At 35.4% G+C, this 18,631-nt stretch overlaps 1 protein-coding gene across 1 annotated transcript; it reads right to left on the bottom strand.

The window, feature by feature from the left end:
• Window positions 1-712: 712 nt before the first annotated feature.
• On the bottom strand, window positions 713-18,349 carry LOC129882098 (protein ENHANCED DISEASE RESISTANCE 2). Its single transcript, XM_055956251.1, has 22 exons — window positions 17,690-18,349; window positions 16,993-17,067; window positions 14,997-15,050; window positions 11,111-11,176; window positions 10,891-10,994; window positions 9,919-9,986; window positions 9,720-9,836; window positions 9,503-9,543; window positions 9,300-9,400; window positions 8,449-8,544; window positions 7,935-7,999; window positions 7,737-7,808; window positions 7,438-7,593; window positions 6,511-6,740; window positions 6,388-6,427; window positions 6,135-6,289; window positions 5,937-6,038; window positions 4,529-4,573; window positions 4,299-4,439; window positions 3,484-3,579; window positions 3,265-3,366; window positions 713-1,167 (listed from the first exon to the last, which is right to left on the bottom strand). The coding sequence occupies exons 1-22, from the start codon at window positions 17,825-17,827 to the stop codon at window positions 1,039-1,041; spliced, it is 2,193 nt and encodes a 730-aa protein (XP_055812226.1). The 5' UTR covers window positions 17,828-18,349; the 3' UTR covers window positions 713-1,038.
• Between the last annotated feature and the right edge of the window lie 282 nt (window positions 18,350-18,631).

The raw sequence follows: 18,631 nt of genomic DNA on the forward strand, positions 1-18,631 counted from the left end.
TTTTAACATTTACAGCTTGATATTTTCGGAGTATGTATATATTCTGATAGTATCAAAGATAAGTAGAGAACACTTTTCAATTACTCATTGATACCATTAAAGTGTGTGTATATATATAACATGCAATGTTTAAGTAAAAAGACTATTCAGTTACTGTTTGATACCATCAAAATATATACCCCAATGGTATCAAAAATGAAGAAGTAGTGGTTCAGTCAATAGAACAAGGGAGCAAGAGAGTAAATAATTTTGGTCGTGGTCCAATTCAATTAAATAGTTTGGATTGAATATAATTTGACTTTACCTAATAGGTCCAATTTGTATAATTTTCCCATAAAAATTCTCTGATTTTTTCACAAATAATTAATGCTGGTTTATTTAGAAGATTAAATCATCAATTAAGGGCATGTTTTTTTTTGGTTTCCATCCGATGTCCGAAACCCGACTAAATTTGAATCACTCATGGCCCATTTGAGGGTGGTGCTCCCAACAAGATTTTCACACGTTGGTCAATTAAAGGAATGTTAACTTGGAAGGCATGGTATAATTCAATAAATACCATGAAATCCAGCGTCCTCTTATTTCTGTAACAATTTATAACCCAAATACACACCAACAGTTTTCCAAAACTTGCTTCATCAGTTGTTATTTCTTTTAAAGCCAAATTACAAAACCAAATCTAAACTGCCATTAGTTATCAAACAAATCTCTCTGACATGAATTAAACTGGAAAATTCCAGACAAAAAGATGACATAATTCACATATCTGTACAGACAGAATTCAGTTACAAAAAGGGAAACAAATCCAATTTTGTGTTACTTATTCCGGATCAGCACCTGGAAATAGGCAATAGTTCATCGCTCTTACTGATAATCAAAGGAGCTCAGGAAAGAATCTAATAAAGTTGATGTCTATGAACAAACTTAGCTCCATTCCGAGCTGAAATGAATTTTAACGACACAATGAATGAAAAATAGAAAAGGAACTACACCTATGTATACATATCTTTCAAGAATCAAACTTCTGAAGAAGGTGAACTATGGGTGTGACTTGATCTCCTCTGTAGTATCAGGCCCCAACTTTGGTACAATAGCAGATGAGAGTTCAATATGAGATGCACGTACAGCGCCTATTAGTTGCTCAGGCAACTCATCGGGGGTGTTTCCCTAACACAAATTAGCCAATTACATTATCAGATTCAAGTTCAACATATACATAACCTCACAGAAAGGATTACAATTAGTAAGGAAGTTTTAGAGAAAGATGAATTACACATTTGCATGACCTCGGAAAAGATGTCAAATACATAAATCCAAATTATCTCACCTTCTTTTATTCATGAGGAAGGTGGGGGGTGATGCATGGGGGTTGGCGGGGATATGAATTTTATTAGTAAGGAAAATTTCAACTAGAAATGAATGCTTATACAAAAAATCATGAGCATACACAGAAAATACAATGGCCAAACTAAAAGAGTACACTGGGATATCTCCTTTAATCCATCTTCATTATGAAGTAGATAAAAGAGTTTTCTTTTTTATAATTAGAAAAATAAGTAAAAATTTCTATCTTTTGATAGTTTATTTGGCAATGTTACCTGCTTTAGGTACAACGATGCAGCACTTCTACACATACCTAAGTTTAAGATATCATATAGTGTTAGTGGAGAATTACTTGAGTGGTGCGTAAAATGGTTCTACAGGCTCTCTGTGAACCAATGCTTTTTTGACATTGTGTTGATTTCATTCCACCTTAAGAAATCACTCCACATTGAAAAACTTTCTATATTGTATGCAGTGAGATGAGACCAACACTGCAAGATCAAGCCTATCCTCCTCAAGTTTTCCCATTATTACCATACTCTTGAAGAAAGATTTCATATCAAAAGGTCTTGATAGTTAAATTTACCCGGTCCATATGTTGGTGGGAGATGACAGTTATCCGGGCGCACAAGTTGATCCAGACACCACCGTTATGAAAAAAGAAGAAGAGATTTACCTATTATGCTTCAAATCAATGTTTTACTTTGACTTAATACAATCACTAAGAGTATGTAGTAGATGGCCTTACCACTACTTTTAGATTGTTTATAAGGGAAAAAGTTTATCAAAAGGTGAAAATGTCACCAGTGCATAATTCCTTCCTCATATAATATTTGAATGGATATCTGTTTTTTAAGAAAGTAAATACTTATTTTGGGATATACCAAACAGAAAATTTTAATTAGGTATGATGGGTAAGGCTGAATAAAGATTTACGTAAAGCTTTATCATTGAGTTAGGAAATTCTCTACAATTTACATAAAGATTCTTCCCCATTATTTCAACATGACTTCTTCACTACTGTATTTCCTTTTGAGCCGAGGGTCTATTGGAATCCACCTCTCTACCTTGACAAGGTAGGGGTAAGGCTGCGTACACATTACCCTCTCCAGACCCCACCACTTGTGAGATTACACTAGGTATGTTGTTATTTATCTGGTGATCAATTTCTGGCATTATAGTTATTTTGGATGTTGGTTCTTTTGTGTTACATTGCCTTACAAGAGATGATTTTCTGCTATGATAGTTATATGAAGATAGAAGGGGAGTCTTGGAGTAACTGGTAAAGTTGCTGTCATGTGACCAGGAGTTCACGGGTTCAAGCCTTGGAAACAGCCTCTGGCAGAAATGCAAGGTAAGACTGCGTACAATAGACCCTTGTGGTCAGGCCCTTCCCCGGACCCCGCGCATAGCGGGAGCTTTAGTGCACCGGGCTGCCCTTTTTTATAGTAACTTAAATGGGAGTCCAGATATGCAACTTACAAGTCTATACTTGAAAACAGCCGAACGTTTCAAGTTATATGTATCAAACTAACTTCTTTAATTCATTTTGTTACTCTCTCATCCCAAAATGAATGATAGGACCAGAAGTATGAGGAACACTCATCTGACTTTAGGACTCTACTTGGACATCAATTCCTCAAATTTTTAAATGAATTTTACACATATTCAAGAACTACATAGAAAGCACTACAAGTCACAATTTTCTAGTACTCTATTTTAAAAGTATCTAAAAATCATAGTATAAAAAAATCTGTTTGACTTCTCCAAATAATAATGTTGCAATATAAGACAGGAATGAGGAAGTATCTCATACTTGTACCTATATAACTCAAAATTATTCCCACATTCCAAGATAGTTGGACCCAAGTTCAACAAACTGTCTAGATTAATTCATCATCAAGAAAACAAAATCTTGCAGGTGAAGGTCTATTCACATACCTGTACAAGAAAAGCCATATCAACTACTAGGCTCGTAATTACACCAATCACAAGCCCCAAAACTCCATTTGCCACAGTGGAAGAACCAATATCAACATCAATCTACAGAATATAAACAACACATGATCAAATCCGAGACAACAATTATGATATATGTATGGTAGGACCATTGTGTCGTATATGTTAAAATAACTCAAAGAAAAGGGACATAAGTCTTACTTCCAAATACTTGGGACCGCGGATGTAGTTGCAATCAACTGCCTTCCCCAGTAAACAAGGAGTACTTCCAACACTCTGACGCACAATCCACGAGCCCTTCATGTACATGACAAAGGTCAGTTCTAAGCACATACACATTGTAATAAAGATATAGAAAGAAGTGGAGAACACCGCAAAATCTCTCAAAGATAGCCCACAAGTTTCAGCAGGCGCATCTGTTTAACATGCATGGTGTAGAAGGGAACTTGTTATGGCATCAAACTACTTTACATGCAGATAAAGGTCAAACACTGGCAACTTCAAACCGGGGAATAGAAACAGAAATTTCAATGCAGCGAACCAATAAACTTTTCTGACGAAAAGAAATGCACAAGAATCTCAACCGAGAACATCTTCTTGAAAGAGGAGTCATATACTTTTCTTTCCAAGATAGTGTCCTTGGTCTCTCAAATAAATTCTGATTGGTGACATCTTTACTCTTCAGCTATTGGTTAAAGTTTCAATGTAAAATTCGAGTTATCTCACTTATTCAATCTCACAAAAATAAGTTCTCACTGATGCTGCTCCATTGTCATCCACTACCCATAAATCATCCCATGAACTTGAGAACAATTATCTATCTCAGCCCCACCAAGAACAATTTTTTTCTGAAGAGATAGTGTTTAAAGTAAAACCACCAATTTTGCCCTAGAATCATATAACATCATAACTAGTTAAAGGCGTCTGTATGGTGGTATTCATCGTAGTATCAGAAATATCATCAATCAACATTCTACAACCGAAATCATTCAGAAAGTTGATAGAAATAAAGGTACCTTCGGCACGGACGGGATGAGCTTCATTCTACTATTACGGAACTCATCATCCCCATCAACAAACCGTTGCAAAAGAGAACCAGATGTTAACTCTTTCATGACAAAATAGAAAACCATGCTGTAGTGTGTTGATCCAGGAACCTTTCAGAAGACAAATGTTGTTTACTTATTTCTTCCCCAAGCACTTGCAAGTTTAACTCAAAACAGAAAGTAGCAGTGGAATAACTTACTTGCACATTTACAATTAAAGAAAACAGTCCTTTTTCCGAAGCAACCTGGAAATAAATGCACCAAGACAAATAAAATTATGGTACTTGATCTACTGACTACAAACAGGCTAAGCTTAAGTGCTACAGCTAAAATTGATAGCACACACAAAGTTAAAGAACATTATTGGAGACTTAAGCAGGACTAAACTGCTCTTAGGAATACGACTTTTCTTCCCTTGGTACAGAAACCATAACCTACCAAACCATACAGGTCCTCTGGAGATCTCTACCCCAACATAAGCTAATTAGCAGTCCATCACTGGGACTTGAACACTTGCCTGTGGCAAAATGGACTTTTGATTTTTTAAAGTTCACTGTTGGGATTATAATGATCAGTGTAATAAATCTGTACAAAAAGCTATTGCTCAAGAGTGAAACAAAATTGATGAAAAAGATGTAAGCCACTATTTCTAGTTTATTAAAGTGACTTGGAAGAATAAAAAGGGCATTGTTGAACTTCATCAATATTTTTCGAAGAGTAAAGTACAACGGCAGGTATCTTACTTTTCTAAAAAATATACAATGCTTTTGGGCATCTCAAAATAGTATCACAGCTATAAAGTAAGAATGATTTTATTAGAGAAAAGTGTGTTCAGGAACACTAGACTCCCCCTAAACCTGATGGTTGCTCCCTATATATTAATAGACACACAAATTTTCCACAACGCGTAATTTGGTGCCTTGGGTGAGTAGGAAAAAATGTGGTTGCTCGATTAAGTGCAGTCACATGGATCAAACAACTGCTTAAAGAATTGAAATTTGGAGAAATCAGCTAGATGGAAACACAGTGTGATAATCAGATGCTCTTCATATTGCATCAAGTTTGGTGTTCAAGAGAGAACTAAATACATTCAGATAAAAGAACTTTTAGGAGACAACGTAGCAAGTTTGTGAAGTCACATAGATCAGCTAGCAGATATATTCACTCACTTGTCCCCACATTAGTTACATATGTAACAAGCACTGTATGATGACTTGTATGCACCGGCTTGAGGGAGAGTTTTAAGTAGCAAATTATATATAGTTATACTTAGTGTAAGTGTTCCCATCGAGAAAACACGGTTATGCAAAAGTGAATCAAGCGAAGACATTATTCTTTTCCCGTTCTTTCAACGCGTCTCTTATTTCTATGCATAACCTTCATAGAATGAGCTATGTTATTGAAAATTTTGATGAATGGTGTCTGTGCGCGTGTGATTATGACATCCCTTCTTCCTTCCAACATTTTCTGTTGGAACAAAATAAAAATGAGGAAAGCATCTGGACTGCAATGTGATGGTTTCTATTGCTGGTTAACCATTCAGTTATCAACACAAAATACCCTAAATGGGTAGTCATCCCCTTGAAACTAAACTAATGTATTACTTACTTGTGCTGCACAACCAGGACGTCTAGCAACATGGTCCATCCGTTTAGTATCTTTAAACCAGTCAACAGCAACAAGATCCATCAGAGGTTTACCAGCAGGAATCTACAAACATTTTCCAAAGTGTTTTTAGAGCATGGGTGACATAGATTATGTGAAAACCAACGAGATTATCAAGGAAATGTGAAACAATTAAAGGACCTTTGATTTATCATAGCAAAAGTTCTTGCTACGAACTCTGAAGTTATTTCCATCAGATATTCTCCAGCAATTACGACTATTATCACGGTCATCACGTCGAAGGTTACCAGAAAAGATGGAAAAATCAATTTGATCCAAAGGTTCTTCTTCTAGTGCTTCAGAAGTACAAAACTATTGTCAGTAAAGAATTTGTGCAGATAATACAAATATTTAGTGAATTCTACGAGCACGATACATAACGGACATCACATACCAGTTATCTTCATTTCATGCTCAGGGCTGGGTAGCATTACCTGCAAAAATTCCAAGCCACATGCTCAGCACATATTTATGAAGGAGATGCCTAAACTACTATGAATATGCATAAAGTCCACACCTCTTGATCAGCCCCTTGATAATCTTCCTCCTCATCAGAATACTCATCCATCATTGAAGCATTTCTATTTGCAGCTCGTATTTGGTCCAATGAACGAGTACGATGATGAGCGGTCTCCTGGAGTTTTTGATTCCTCTTGGAAGAGACTGAAGCGGATGTCATATTAACCATAACTGGGATTCTTGGGGCTGCAGTCCTTTCATCAGTTTGAGAAAAGTATTCACGAAGTCCTGAAGGAGGATAATTCAAATGTAAGTTACACATTAAGCTTTCATCAAAACATCAGTCAAGAAAGTACAGTTTCTTCTTCATTTTTTTAATTAATCAAATCAATTCATTAATAGCACCAAGATGATGTCGAAATTTACAACTTCATGTTCAGCATTAAGCTTCTGAGAATTCTATCCAACTATCTATATAAAAAGGAGCATGGCTCTATGTTAATAATCCCCACACCAAATATCCAGACAAAGATGTATCTGGTTTCCATTCCCAACAAGGAAATAGATTTATTTCGATAAGTCTCCCAAACCCCCTTCATTAACCATTTCCACGCACACAACCCATAAAATTCGTTACTTTTAGTGGACCATCCATATTGGTTGTACTTATATTTATTTGATCAAAAGAAAGAGAATAAAGAAGGGAAAAGAATCATTAACTTAGTTAGGTTTCCCTTCTTGCCTTTCTGTTGACCAAACAACTATAAATTCCACTATCTCACATGCAACAATAAGCGAAGGGGCGGAAGAGGAAGGCTGAAGCTTCCTGAAATCGCTTACAAGCACTAGCGACTCTCCAATGTCAAACACTACATATCTTAAATAGATAATGCATTACCAAATTTAATGCAAATGAAAAAATATGTCATAACAAACTTGACGTTTCTCAACTATGTGAATTCAGCAGATCATAAGAAAAACTAACCCGCCACACTGTTTAACATCTGCAACAGACAATGTTGCTGAAATGATGAGATATAGCCCACACCCCATCCTTTTAAATCAATCTGCATAAGATGTTGCACTTGTGTTCTGGGCCTCCCATTAAGAGGTTTGAGTGGGGAAATATTGAATCCACCACCTGTGAGTGGTGATAATTGGTTAGCATATAAGATAAAACCTTCAGAATACTTCTGCGGAAGATATATAGAGAATCATTAATCCGATGGTTTTCATATGCATTCAGTGCAACGAACTAATTGAGTAGAAGGAAATAGAGGTTACTCTCAATATGAGCTCGAACATATCCAGGTAGTGGACCACAATTCTCATGCTCCCTGGAACGGAATAACACAACTGCAGAATAATGATGACAAATCAAGTACAGTCGTAAATAAACTGGAATAAAAGATAAACCTACAAGATAAGAGACTTTGGAATAAAAGATAAACCTACAAGATAAGAGACTTTGGATATACTTACCATAACTTCCATCATCATTTCGACGCCAATAACGTACATAACAAAGATCACGAGGCCATACTAACCTGCATACACAGTTAATGTCAATCTAATACCAGCAATCGTTACAAAAAAATAATTGGGCCAGCATAGAGTGGAAGGTTATAGGGATTCATACAGACGACTACAAGCAGTTTGGTTCGGAGGCATACTTGATTGAATGGACTGGAATTTTGCAATGAGATTTCCTTTTCTATCTTTGTTTTTGTGAGTGTGTTTGGAGGGATGGGGAGCGCAAAAGCAGATCATAATTTTTAGTTACTACTTTTGTCAGAGAAAAAAAGAAAGAAACTAGGAGATACATGAACTCTGATGGTGATTTAGAACCAGTGTATTAGGAGATCCATTTAACTCATGTTGCTGCTGGAGCTAATTTAACCAAACTAAAGCAAAAGTCCAATGAGAAATACAAAATAGATAAGAGAAATACAAAATAGATAAGCAATCACTACAACAAAGAGGTCTGTAATCTTACGTAGGGAACCAGTCAAGTTGAAGGCTGTGATAGAGTATTGCTGTGTGTCCATCTACCTCCTCAACTAAACTACCATACAGGAAGCTGCAGTCCCACCTGTTAGACAAATAGTTAAGACACTGAACATCAAAGAATGTAACGATAGTGACTTTTAGCATTAAGTTAACATAGACATTATGTTTTTTAGTGGCTGCATATAATCACCCCGTCTAGAGACTATGTTCCACAAGTGAGAAAGTAATTAAAAAGAATGCTTCATATTTCACGATAAGCATCTGAAAGAAGTGCTTGACATAGCTAAGAAATCCACGAAGGCTAGTGGGCGCAAGGTTCGAAACTTGGTGGACAATGCGCCCACTCCTCTACCATTTTCCACTTAAATATGGAAGGTTCCTTTATCCCCATAATGATGTAATTAGGATAATCCTTATTAAAAAATTATATAATTCGGAGAATTATAAGGTTGTAGCTATTTATTTCCAAAGTTCTTCTAAATGCTATTTAATTCACAATAACTTGAGAGAGTTATCATGCATTCTCAGAATGCTATTACCCTATACCTCTTCTACAATCACCTAAATGGAAATATGAGAGTAAGTCACTAGATCACAAGTAAAGCCATAGTGTAACTAACATAAAAGGTGTTGCTTAGACTTGCTACACACCGAGGACCAGCAACTTCTGGATACCAAAATGCACAAATTCAGGAATTACTGCCAATTGAGAGCTCGTCACAAAACAGTTCAATGATAGTTTCCTGAATAAACCTATCTACGAACAACAAAAGCACTTCGGAACAAAAAGTAAATACGAAGACAACAATGAATAACTAGACAGTTCACATTACTTACTCAAAACGTGTTGCATCCATGCTCATAACAAGCTCAAATATATCTTCACAACTAGCCTCCACAACCCCAACAGCCTTCATTGCTCTACTACAGCTTTTTGGCTACATAGAGAAAGAGGACTACATGAAAATACCCTGAAAAAACGTACTTCTGTAAATTAGGAAATGCTTGAGCCAGCATAGAACACAAAGATGAACTCATACTAGTAAATCGCCATCCAGAAGCTCCTCAAAAATGCGAAGGCCTGCATTCACAAATTAGTGGAGGAAAGTTGTCAATGGTCTATGAAGATACCACTTTATATGTTTGCTTAACTACACCGAGAAACACAAAAATGAACATAAAAGAACACAGATTCAAATCATTGCCAGATAACACATGTTTACAGGAAGATAAAACGGATGAACATATTATACAAACCATTTTGGCATTGAAGTAAGCGCCAGTACTTTCTGGAGAACACTTGGTTACTCCCATTCTGGTTTGCCAAATCATAATCTAATTCCTTGGTCCAGTCAAATACAGACTCAGGAGGACCTGTCCATTCAAGATGCAAAATGATAGTTGAGCAAACATGTAGACAGCAAAAACAAGACAAGACAAGAGACAAAAAAACAACCTCTTCCAATGGTTGTTCTTCGCAGCAAGTTCGGATGAGAATCATCTTCATCCTCAGCAGCACTAAACCTACAATATTGGGCAACCATTAGAATTGTAAAAGCTGGAACAGTTGAAAGATAATTGCTTGGACTAAAAGATATGTGCTACATTGCTACATAAATCTTATAAGATGTGTCATGTGCCTGTGTGTGTAAAAGGCACAATTGAAGACAGAACTACAATCTTTCAAATTATTATCGTGTGCTTCACAATCTTGGTAAGCATAATTAGTTGTTTGGACTTCCCAAACTGAAGGCCTTCTTTCATTCATAGAGAGTCATTTTAGACCAATTTCTGAAGTAAAACCAGAGGGTGATTTATCTTTCAAAAATAAGATACTTGAAACATGATACACTACAGGATATACGTTTTTTTCATTCTCAGAAGTCTTAAAAGATTTAAAAAAAAGTTATGTCAGTAGACTAAACCTAAAGGTCAATAAAACCACTAAGTTTGGGATTGAGGGCAGCCAGACCCGGTCCATTTTAGCTTTTAAGGACCCCAAAGCCTTGGATTAAGGTGGACATACATCATTTGTTAACTAGGTTTTACCTCAAGAAGTTGGAGAACTATTCTGATAGACCTTATCAATATAAGTAATAATGAAACCAAAAAAAAATTTGGAGAACATAGATCTAGTAAATATAGCTTCATTTTCTGATTTTGGCCATCCTATTTAGTAGTGGTGATCTCTTTAATGACAAATATCAGCAAATATTAAATGCAATAGGAAGTATTTAGCAAACTCTTCTTTTGTCGGAACACATTTTTTCAGAGTTATATTTCATAACCAAACTTACTGATGCAGTGACTAGTCAAGAACTAAATTAACTTCAAAAGAGAAATAGAACACAAAGAAATAGTGGGATGCACTGTTTTTCTACATCTGAATCAAATATACAAACACCTCCATAAATCGCAGAATACTTACTGACTTTCACGATCTGATGAGGAAGCATTCCTCCCATTGTCCATATCAGATTTATACTCAAATGAATTGTACTTATTGCCATTAGTTCCTTGCGACTCCTGATGCTGCAAACTAAAAACATATTACTATCTTCAAGTATATCGAGACAAGAAGAGGTGGAAGAACTTATATCTGAGGAGGAAATATCAAGGGGAAGTTTTGATGCACTAGAGAAAACAACCTGATCAATGATTGATTCAATTTTTTCTTTCCAAATAAGTGCCTCCTGAATGTTGAAAGCTGCCATCTGGAACAAGATAATGATTAATATGTATAATTTTCTTCAATAACTAGACCTTCGTGTATTTGGCGGTGTATTTGGAGGGAAAGAAATATGAGGTGCTTAGAAGATAGAAAAAGTTCTATTCAGAAGATCGAAATGAACTAGTGTAAATAGAGAAACTGATAGACCTGATAGGATCTCCCTAAGAAGAGAAGGGACATAGTTTTGCTTTTGTTCTGTAAACACATTTGTTTGCACCTTCCTGGTATTTTTATTTAATACAGTTACCAATTCAGAAGGCAGTGACTGCATAATAAGACAGTTTGGCTGACCTTCTAAACAAGCTAGATGCTGTGAAACTCAACCTTCAAGTAACCTGACTGCCTCAAGTGGGTAGAAACTTATTTTTTGAACGGTATAAGAGAGGTAGAAAGTTCAGAGTCTAGGTTTGTTGTGACACTTTGATGTTTGATCTACCACATCAGAAACTATTGGCAACATAAATAGATATGGAAGGCCAATATCCCAACTAAAGTAGCATACTTTACTTGAATATCTTCTCCCTGTGCATGTTTAACCCAGTCTGATCTGCAAAGGGTTTATCACTTTGCAACAGATGCTACCAGTGTGGAGAAGCTACTGAAATAATGATCACTGCTGACTAGTAGGGTTAAATCTGTGAAGGCTATTCTTAAAAAAAATTGGACTACATTGGATGATGCCAAAGTCGTGAAAGATCTTCTGTTATGTTGGAATACAATGAAATTGGTCAAAGAGAAAAAATAAGTTCTGGAGCACCACTCTACTCGGTGCTCTGTGGGCACTCTGGAAGGAAATAAACTACAGATGCTTTGAATGCAAGGCTGAAAATTTGTACATAAGTTCAAGTATAGGGGCGTATATCAAATAGTCATGTGGTACAATCTCAAGGATGTATATGACATAGATTTTTGGATGGATCTGTTGGCATCTTTATAAGAATATATAGGGACTGATCTGGCTAACCTACTGCACCCTCCCAGCTCTATCTCTTAGACTCTTACTGCTAAATTTGTCACTTGCTGATAAAGAAGATCTTGAATAAAGATTTTCCCATAAAACAGAAGTTCAATGGCCAGTGAAACATCATCCAGATCTAAGGGGCAAAAGAGAAACCATAAATGCAGCAAAAATCAACCACAATTTGACACTCAACAGCAATGAAGTCTTCAGTGCTAAAATATTTCATTGAAGTATAGATCTAGAATGCAATCATGTGCCCTAATCACCAAAAGCTGCAACGAGGAACTTGAATTTTGTCAAAATATTTTTACTTGGCAAAGCACGCATAGAATTGTAATAAAACTGCAGTTATGTTTTATATCCAATGTATCCACTTGTGGGATTACACTGGGTATATTGTTGTTTTATCTCCAATGTATAAACTGTATCCTTGTGAAACATTATAGGAGTGTTCCCCTGTGCTCTCCCATTTTATGAGAGAAGTCCATTTTTTGTTAATACTGATCAAATATAATTTCATCATGTTAATGAAACTTTCAGTTTTCCATCCACACATTCATTACACAATGTGCCTCCAAAGACATCTTATGCAATCTATCGCCTATATAAGTCCTGCCGAAGATCAAGAAGTTTTGGGCATTTTCCATGAGAAAATAGTACAACAGATCAGAATAACACTGACTAATACATACACTCAAAAAGGGTTATCCAGTTGAAGTATGGTAAATAAGATCATGATAACTAAGAAAGTCAATTGCACTTATGGGGCTGGAGTCTGGAATTCATAATAGGACAGGAGTTTCCTCTGGCAGAGTGTCAGTCAAAATATGTGATGGAAGGAAGATCAAATTCTGGCAGGATTCCTGGCTCGGCCACACTACCCTAAGACTAAGGTATTCCAATTTATTCAGTTCTGCTAATGTGTTTTAAATGGCTGGTGGTTAGGAAAGCTGTTTAAACTCAAAAGGAGAGGCCTACAACTAGTCAACAGATTCTACATGTGCGAAACAAACGCAAAAACCAGCAATCATTTATTCTCACACTGTTCTGTCTCCTCTCAGTTATGCAAACTTTCTGAAATATTTGGGCAGTAGACAGGCCATGCCAAATTCAGCAGACCTACTCTCTTGTTGGAGCAGAAAATCCTACACAAACACCTAAAGAAAGCTTGGAATACAACATTTGCAGCTGTCTGGTGGAGCATCTTAAAAGAGAGGGTGTTTTGAAGGACAAAAGAACTCAAGTCTGAAGATTAAGCCTGACTGTTTTTTGTTGATAGCTTCTTGGTGTTTAATTGGAACGGATAGATGTTAGTGAAAGTGAAACCCTTTTACAGTTCTTAAAATCTTTTGTACAGCTAGCCAGGGCTTCTTTCTTTACTTGCTACCTTTTTGGATATAATCACCACACTTTCTTAGTGCTGGTTTTGAACATCAATAACACTTACCATTTTTTTTAAAAAAAGTCACTTGTTTCTGTTAGGTTTTAGCCCACGACAGCTGTTTAAAACAGTGGAACTTGAAAAGGAGAGGTACACAGCTTTGTAGTAGATGACAGATATTTCATTGTTGCATTGCCCAGGTACTGGGCAGATTTAGAATTTTTTATATTCATGTTATAGGATAAAATGAGTTATGTCATCTACTATAAAAGAGTTACTAAACAACTGGATGTTTTATATAAGGAACAAAGAGTTGGAGGAAATTCTGGAGAACAATTCCATTGGACCATTTGGAAAGAGAAGACCCAGAGATGTTTCAAAAGGAAGGCATCATCAATACATGTAATAAAACAACGATGTTCATGTAATTTAGCAATCCGGTGTAATTTGTCTGATGTATATGATGTGGAGAAAATGCTATTCATTAGTAGCATACAGAACAGGGTGACATTGTAATTCTTGAAATAGCCATTTTGTATTGCCTAAAACTATCTTAGTGCTTGGCAACTAATAGTACTTAGATATTGTAATTTTTGAAACCATTTTGTATTGACTAAAACTATCTTAGTGCTTGGCAATTAATAGTACTTACTTTTGCTTACTGATAAAAGAACAGACTGGTACTCCCACCCCCACCCCCAGCCCCCAGCCAATAGCACCAAGCGTCAGTGTCTTCTGCAAGCCACCCACCTGTCTGCCGTTTTTCTCCATACTTATGCTGGTGACCCTGCAACAGTTTGATTTTAGGCCAACTTGATATTCTTTTTTTAAAAATTGATCCCAACTTGATATTCTTTTTATTTTATTTTCATTTTTTAGCACATTAGGGAAAAGGAGAGCATTTGACCTATATCTTTATCCTTGATGACGTTCAGGTGAACGTCACGTGAGTGTGTCTGAGATTTCGGCCAAATTGCCATTGTTTTTTTAAGTTTTTCTTTTCTTTTGATAAAGATTGCCATTGTATGTATTACCCTAATAATGGCAAATAAAGATCATGTATGCTTAGTGATGGCTTTCTGATCTGATCGCTGACAGCTATTTATAATCTGACAGTATATAGTTTGCATTGCAAATTGAGCTTTGTATGCACAATTGAATGGGAAAAAGTAATTTCCCCAAAATACATGAGATAGTCATGAAAAGTTCCATTAACAAAATTAGAAAAGAGCTCAGAGTATCAATCTGGCATTGGTTTTATCAGCAAAGGTTGGACTAATATGACAACTATCAGGAGAACAACAACAACAATAACTATCAGGAGAGGTTAAAGTAATTCAAGAATGACATCACGTTGAGATGCAAATGAATAATGCGTTTGAAAACTTGTGCATACACATTCGAGATGATAAAGTAAACTGTTTGGAGCAAGAACAGAGAGGATAGAGAAAGATCACGCACCGTGACACGGTTATACTTGTCTTTCTTGTTGTAAACTGATAAAACATAAACCATCTGAAAGATATACATAAGATTAACATCCTCAAACAGAAATGTTAAGTATGTCTATTCATCAAGCATATATCACAACACGCGTCAAAAAAGTTATAGCAGGACATCTTTCAAAATTTCAGAATTCAACTGCAATAAATCTGTCTCAAATATTTCAGAATTTTAAGAAAATGAATTCACATTTACAATAAAGCTAATAATGCATGAATAAACATTAAAGTAAAGATGTAACATCCCTTCTTTTAACTCGGGAACCTAGTTAAGATTTTGATTGGATGTTCATCGTGTCAATTTTCTTTGTTCCATCAATATTTTTCACTAAATTTGATCAAGCTCACTACTTCTGTAAATAGGTCATAGATGTCCATGCCTTTTTATTCTACTTTTCCTAAAAAGCTTTTTCTTTTTGTCATGCATTATCACATATATAATGGATGTATTTCCCTAGTTATTTGGAACACATTAATTTAGACCCTTTAGCTAGAGAAGTGGAAATTTGATATTAAAAATGTATATACTGAGGTAGGTTAATAATTTGAAGTGCAAAATACACGTTGGATTTAGACCCTTTAGAGATGGAAACCAAAAAGAATTACACATGACGGAATACAAAAAGAATTACACATGGGGAAGGTTAATAATGTAAAGAGTAAAGTAGACTTCGCCCATACAAACCACCTCAATTATTGTATACTGAAATAGCCAAACAGGAAGGGGAGAACCCCTACAACTTAAAGTTGATGGTGAAGATTAATTTATCTCACAAAGATGGAGCCAGAATATGATTTTTAGCCTTTCTTAATTTGAGAAATAAATTCAAAAAATCCTACTGTATGAAGAAAATGCAAGATGATGCATACCCCATCTCTCTTTTCAGTATGCCAATTATTTCGGTAATCTGAATCAATTGAATGATAGGTAAGAGCGTGGAGTTTGTGGAATTCTTTATAGGGTAGGATTAAGTCATGGAATCTATAACTGAGTGACATTTCAAATGTTTTCTGTTCGGGCAATTTAAGCTACTTTTTTTAATCAGAAGATTTCTTTTGCTTTTATTTGTATGATGCACTTGGATGTAAGAGGGACTCCTAGAAAAATCTCCCCCCGTCATTTCCCCCTCCCTTTCAAAAACTATCATCAATTCCCAGCTGTAATACAGCATGTTTCTCATCTTTTTTGGCCCCCAATGGTTCAAACATCTCTAGTCCAACAATTTTCAATTTTCAACCTAAATCTGCAATAAATTGAACTCCAAAAATCGCTATCGCTCTAAATTTGTCTATCACAAGTAACAGTACAACTTAATACTTGACACATCCAGGTCATACAACAACTCAATTCAGCCAATGATGGATTAAACAATACTAGCATTACACATCCAGGTCAGGCAACAATTCAACCATTGATGGATTAAACAATACTAAAATTACACATTTTAAGCATATTGTGCCACTTTTCGTTGTTAGTTTTAGTAACAATAGTTGGTGATTGACTAGCAAACACAGCTCTTGTTAATTAAGGTAAAAATCAAACAGTAAGAAAGGGATTTCTTTTTACCAAAAGCATTTGTCATACATTCTTAACTGGACTACTCCCTCAATATATAACGCAAAGACAGATATGATGAATAAACAAATCAAATTATTGCAACCCATGCTCACACTTTCTTATTACCTAATTTTTCATGCGTATTAGAAGTCCAACCTCTCTACCTCCTCAAGGTAGAGGTAAGGTTGCATACAAATTACCCTACCTAGACCCTACTTGTGGGATTACACTGGAGTATGTTGTTGTTTGTTGAATTAGAAGTCCATACAAACAAATGCTAGATGAACAATGACAAACTAACTTGATGCTCCATTAAATTGATCAGTGTCTCTCAAATAAATTTATTACTCCATGTATAGTGGTCAGAAGCAAACAACAACAGTAAAGAACAACTCACATGTCCATGATGAGTCTTCAGGCCTCGGTCCTCCACCCGACAATTGCCATCTATGGGAAGTGTCTTTATTGGAACCTAATAATCATAGCAACATCATAAATCAATTATTAGGGGTTTAAAACACTACTAGTTTCTCCACTGATCCTGCACTATTAGAAACAACTATCCAATGGAAGTTTCTTGACTCACATTTCAACATCCTACACTAAGCAAATATGATATCCTGAAAAAACATCATTTAAGTAAGAATTGAATTTAGAAATTGTTCTCTATGAAATCAAAAGGTCAAGTAAATTGAGCTCAAAGTCACAAGGCTCAATTCCAAAGCTAGTTCAGTTCCAATATATGAATTCTCACGGTATATTTCACTCCATTTGGACTCCTTTTATCCACTATTCAATAGTTTGTACTCTTAATACTTTTCTTTTTAGTCTGTTTCAAAAAGCATGCCTCTTTCTATGTTTTGTAACTCTCTAACTCCGACATTCTACATAGCATGTCTAAGATCACAAGATCTAAAAGCCATTTGATACATTACAAACATATTTAGTTTAACACCATAAAATTTAAAAGTCTAGCCTATTTTTAAATTGAAACAAAAGTAATACTCCTCCTCCTAGTGAATATCAAGACTTGCAATGTTACTATATAGTAGCCTTAAAACTTCAAAGAAATTATTCAAATTCAGGAAACTAACCACATTGTCCTGAGGCTTTCTCTTGTAGTACGCCAACAATCGCGTCTCGAGAACAAAATATCGCATATGAATATAGGATCTACCAATCTTCCTCCGCCCATACCTAACCATCCATCCCTCATACACCACCTTTGACATTTCAATTCAAAAAATCAAACTTTTTCCTACCCCTTCTTCTCTAATTCTTTGCTGATCCCAACAATCAACAACTATATATATAATAAATCCCTAAAAAAACTCAAAAAAAATCCAGAAATCCGGAAGCTTAGAGTTTGAATCCTCACTTCCGCTAGTTCGATGAACACTATGCGACTCTATCCATCTTCACCAATGAAAAAAAAATCAGATCTTTTCAACTAATCAGCAAAACCCCAAATTCAAAATTCAAATTTGAAAAAGTTATTCACTGAAATCCTTTGAAAAATTTCTACAAATGACGGCGAAATCTATAGTTATGCAAAACAATTACTCGACCAAAATCAAAAAAGAAATTGAAAAAGTTCAACAAAAAAGTTGATTTTGAATCCCCGAAAAGATGATCGCAGCAAAAAGACTAGGAATCTCTGAAATTGGAATCTTCTTCTGCACAATTCTGGAAAAAAATTGAGCTAAGAGAAATTTGGTGGCGTCTTGTATAGTCAAAATATACGCGCACACCTTCTTTGGGGGCTCGTGCCAAATAAATATACGTTTTTTGTGAGAAGCTAAATTAAATTATATTAATTTGATATTTTTAAATAAATATTTATGTAATATAAATTATATTTTTTTTATATTAGTATATTGAAAAAATACATTTTAAAATATTGAGTAAAATTTATATTGTTTGACTTTTTAAAAGTAAATTATAATACTACTACTACAACAACAACAACGATTCAGTGAAATCTCACAACGTGGGATCTGGTGAGGGTAAAGTGTACGCAGACCTGACTCCTACTA

Source organism: Solanum dulcamara, chromosome 1, assembly GCF_947179165.1.
Source record: "Solanum dulcamara chromosome 1, daSolDulc1.2, whole genome shotgun sequence".
Taxonomy (NCBI): domain Eukaryota; kingdom Viridiplantae; phylum Streptophyta; class Magnoliopsida; order Solanales; family Solanaceae; genus Solanum; species Solanum dulcamara.

Coding starts and splice junctions, on each gene's coding strand:
- LOC129882098 (XM_055956251.1), bottom strand. CDS start 17,827: ATGTCAAAGGTGGTGTATGAGGGATGGATGGTTAGGTATGGGCGGAGG. Junction 15,051..16,992: donor TGAAGACTCATCATGGACAT/GTGAGTTGTTCT, acceptor TATATCTTTCAG/ATGGTTTATGTTTTATCAGT. Junction 11,177..14,996: donor ACAAGTATAACCGTGTCACG/GTGCGTGATCTT, acceptor ATCTTGTTCCAG/ATGGCAGCTTTCAACATTCA.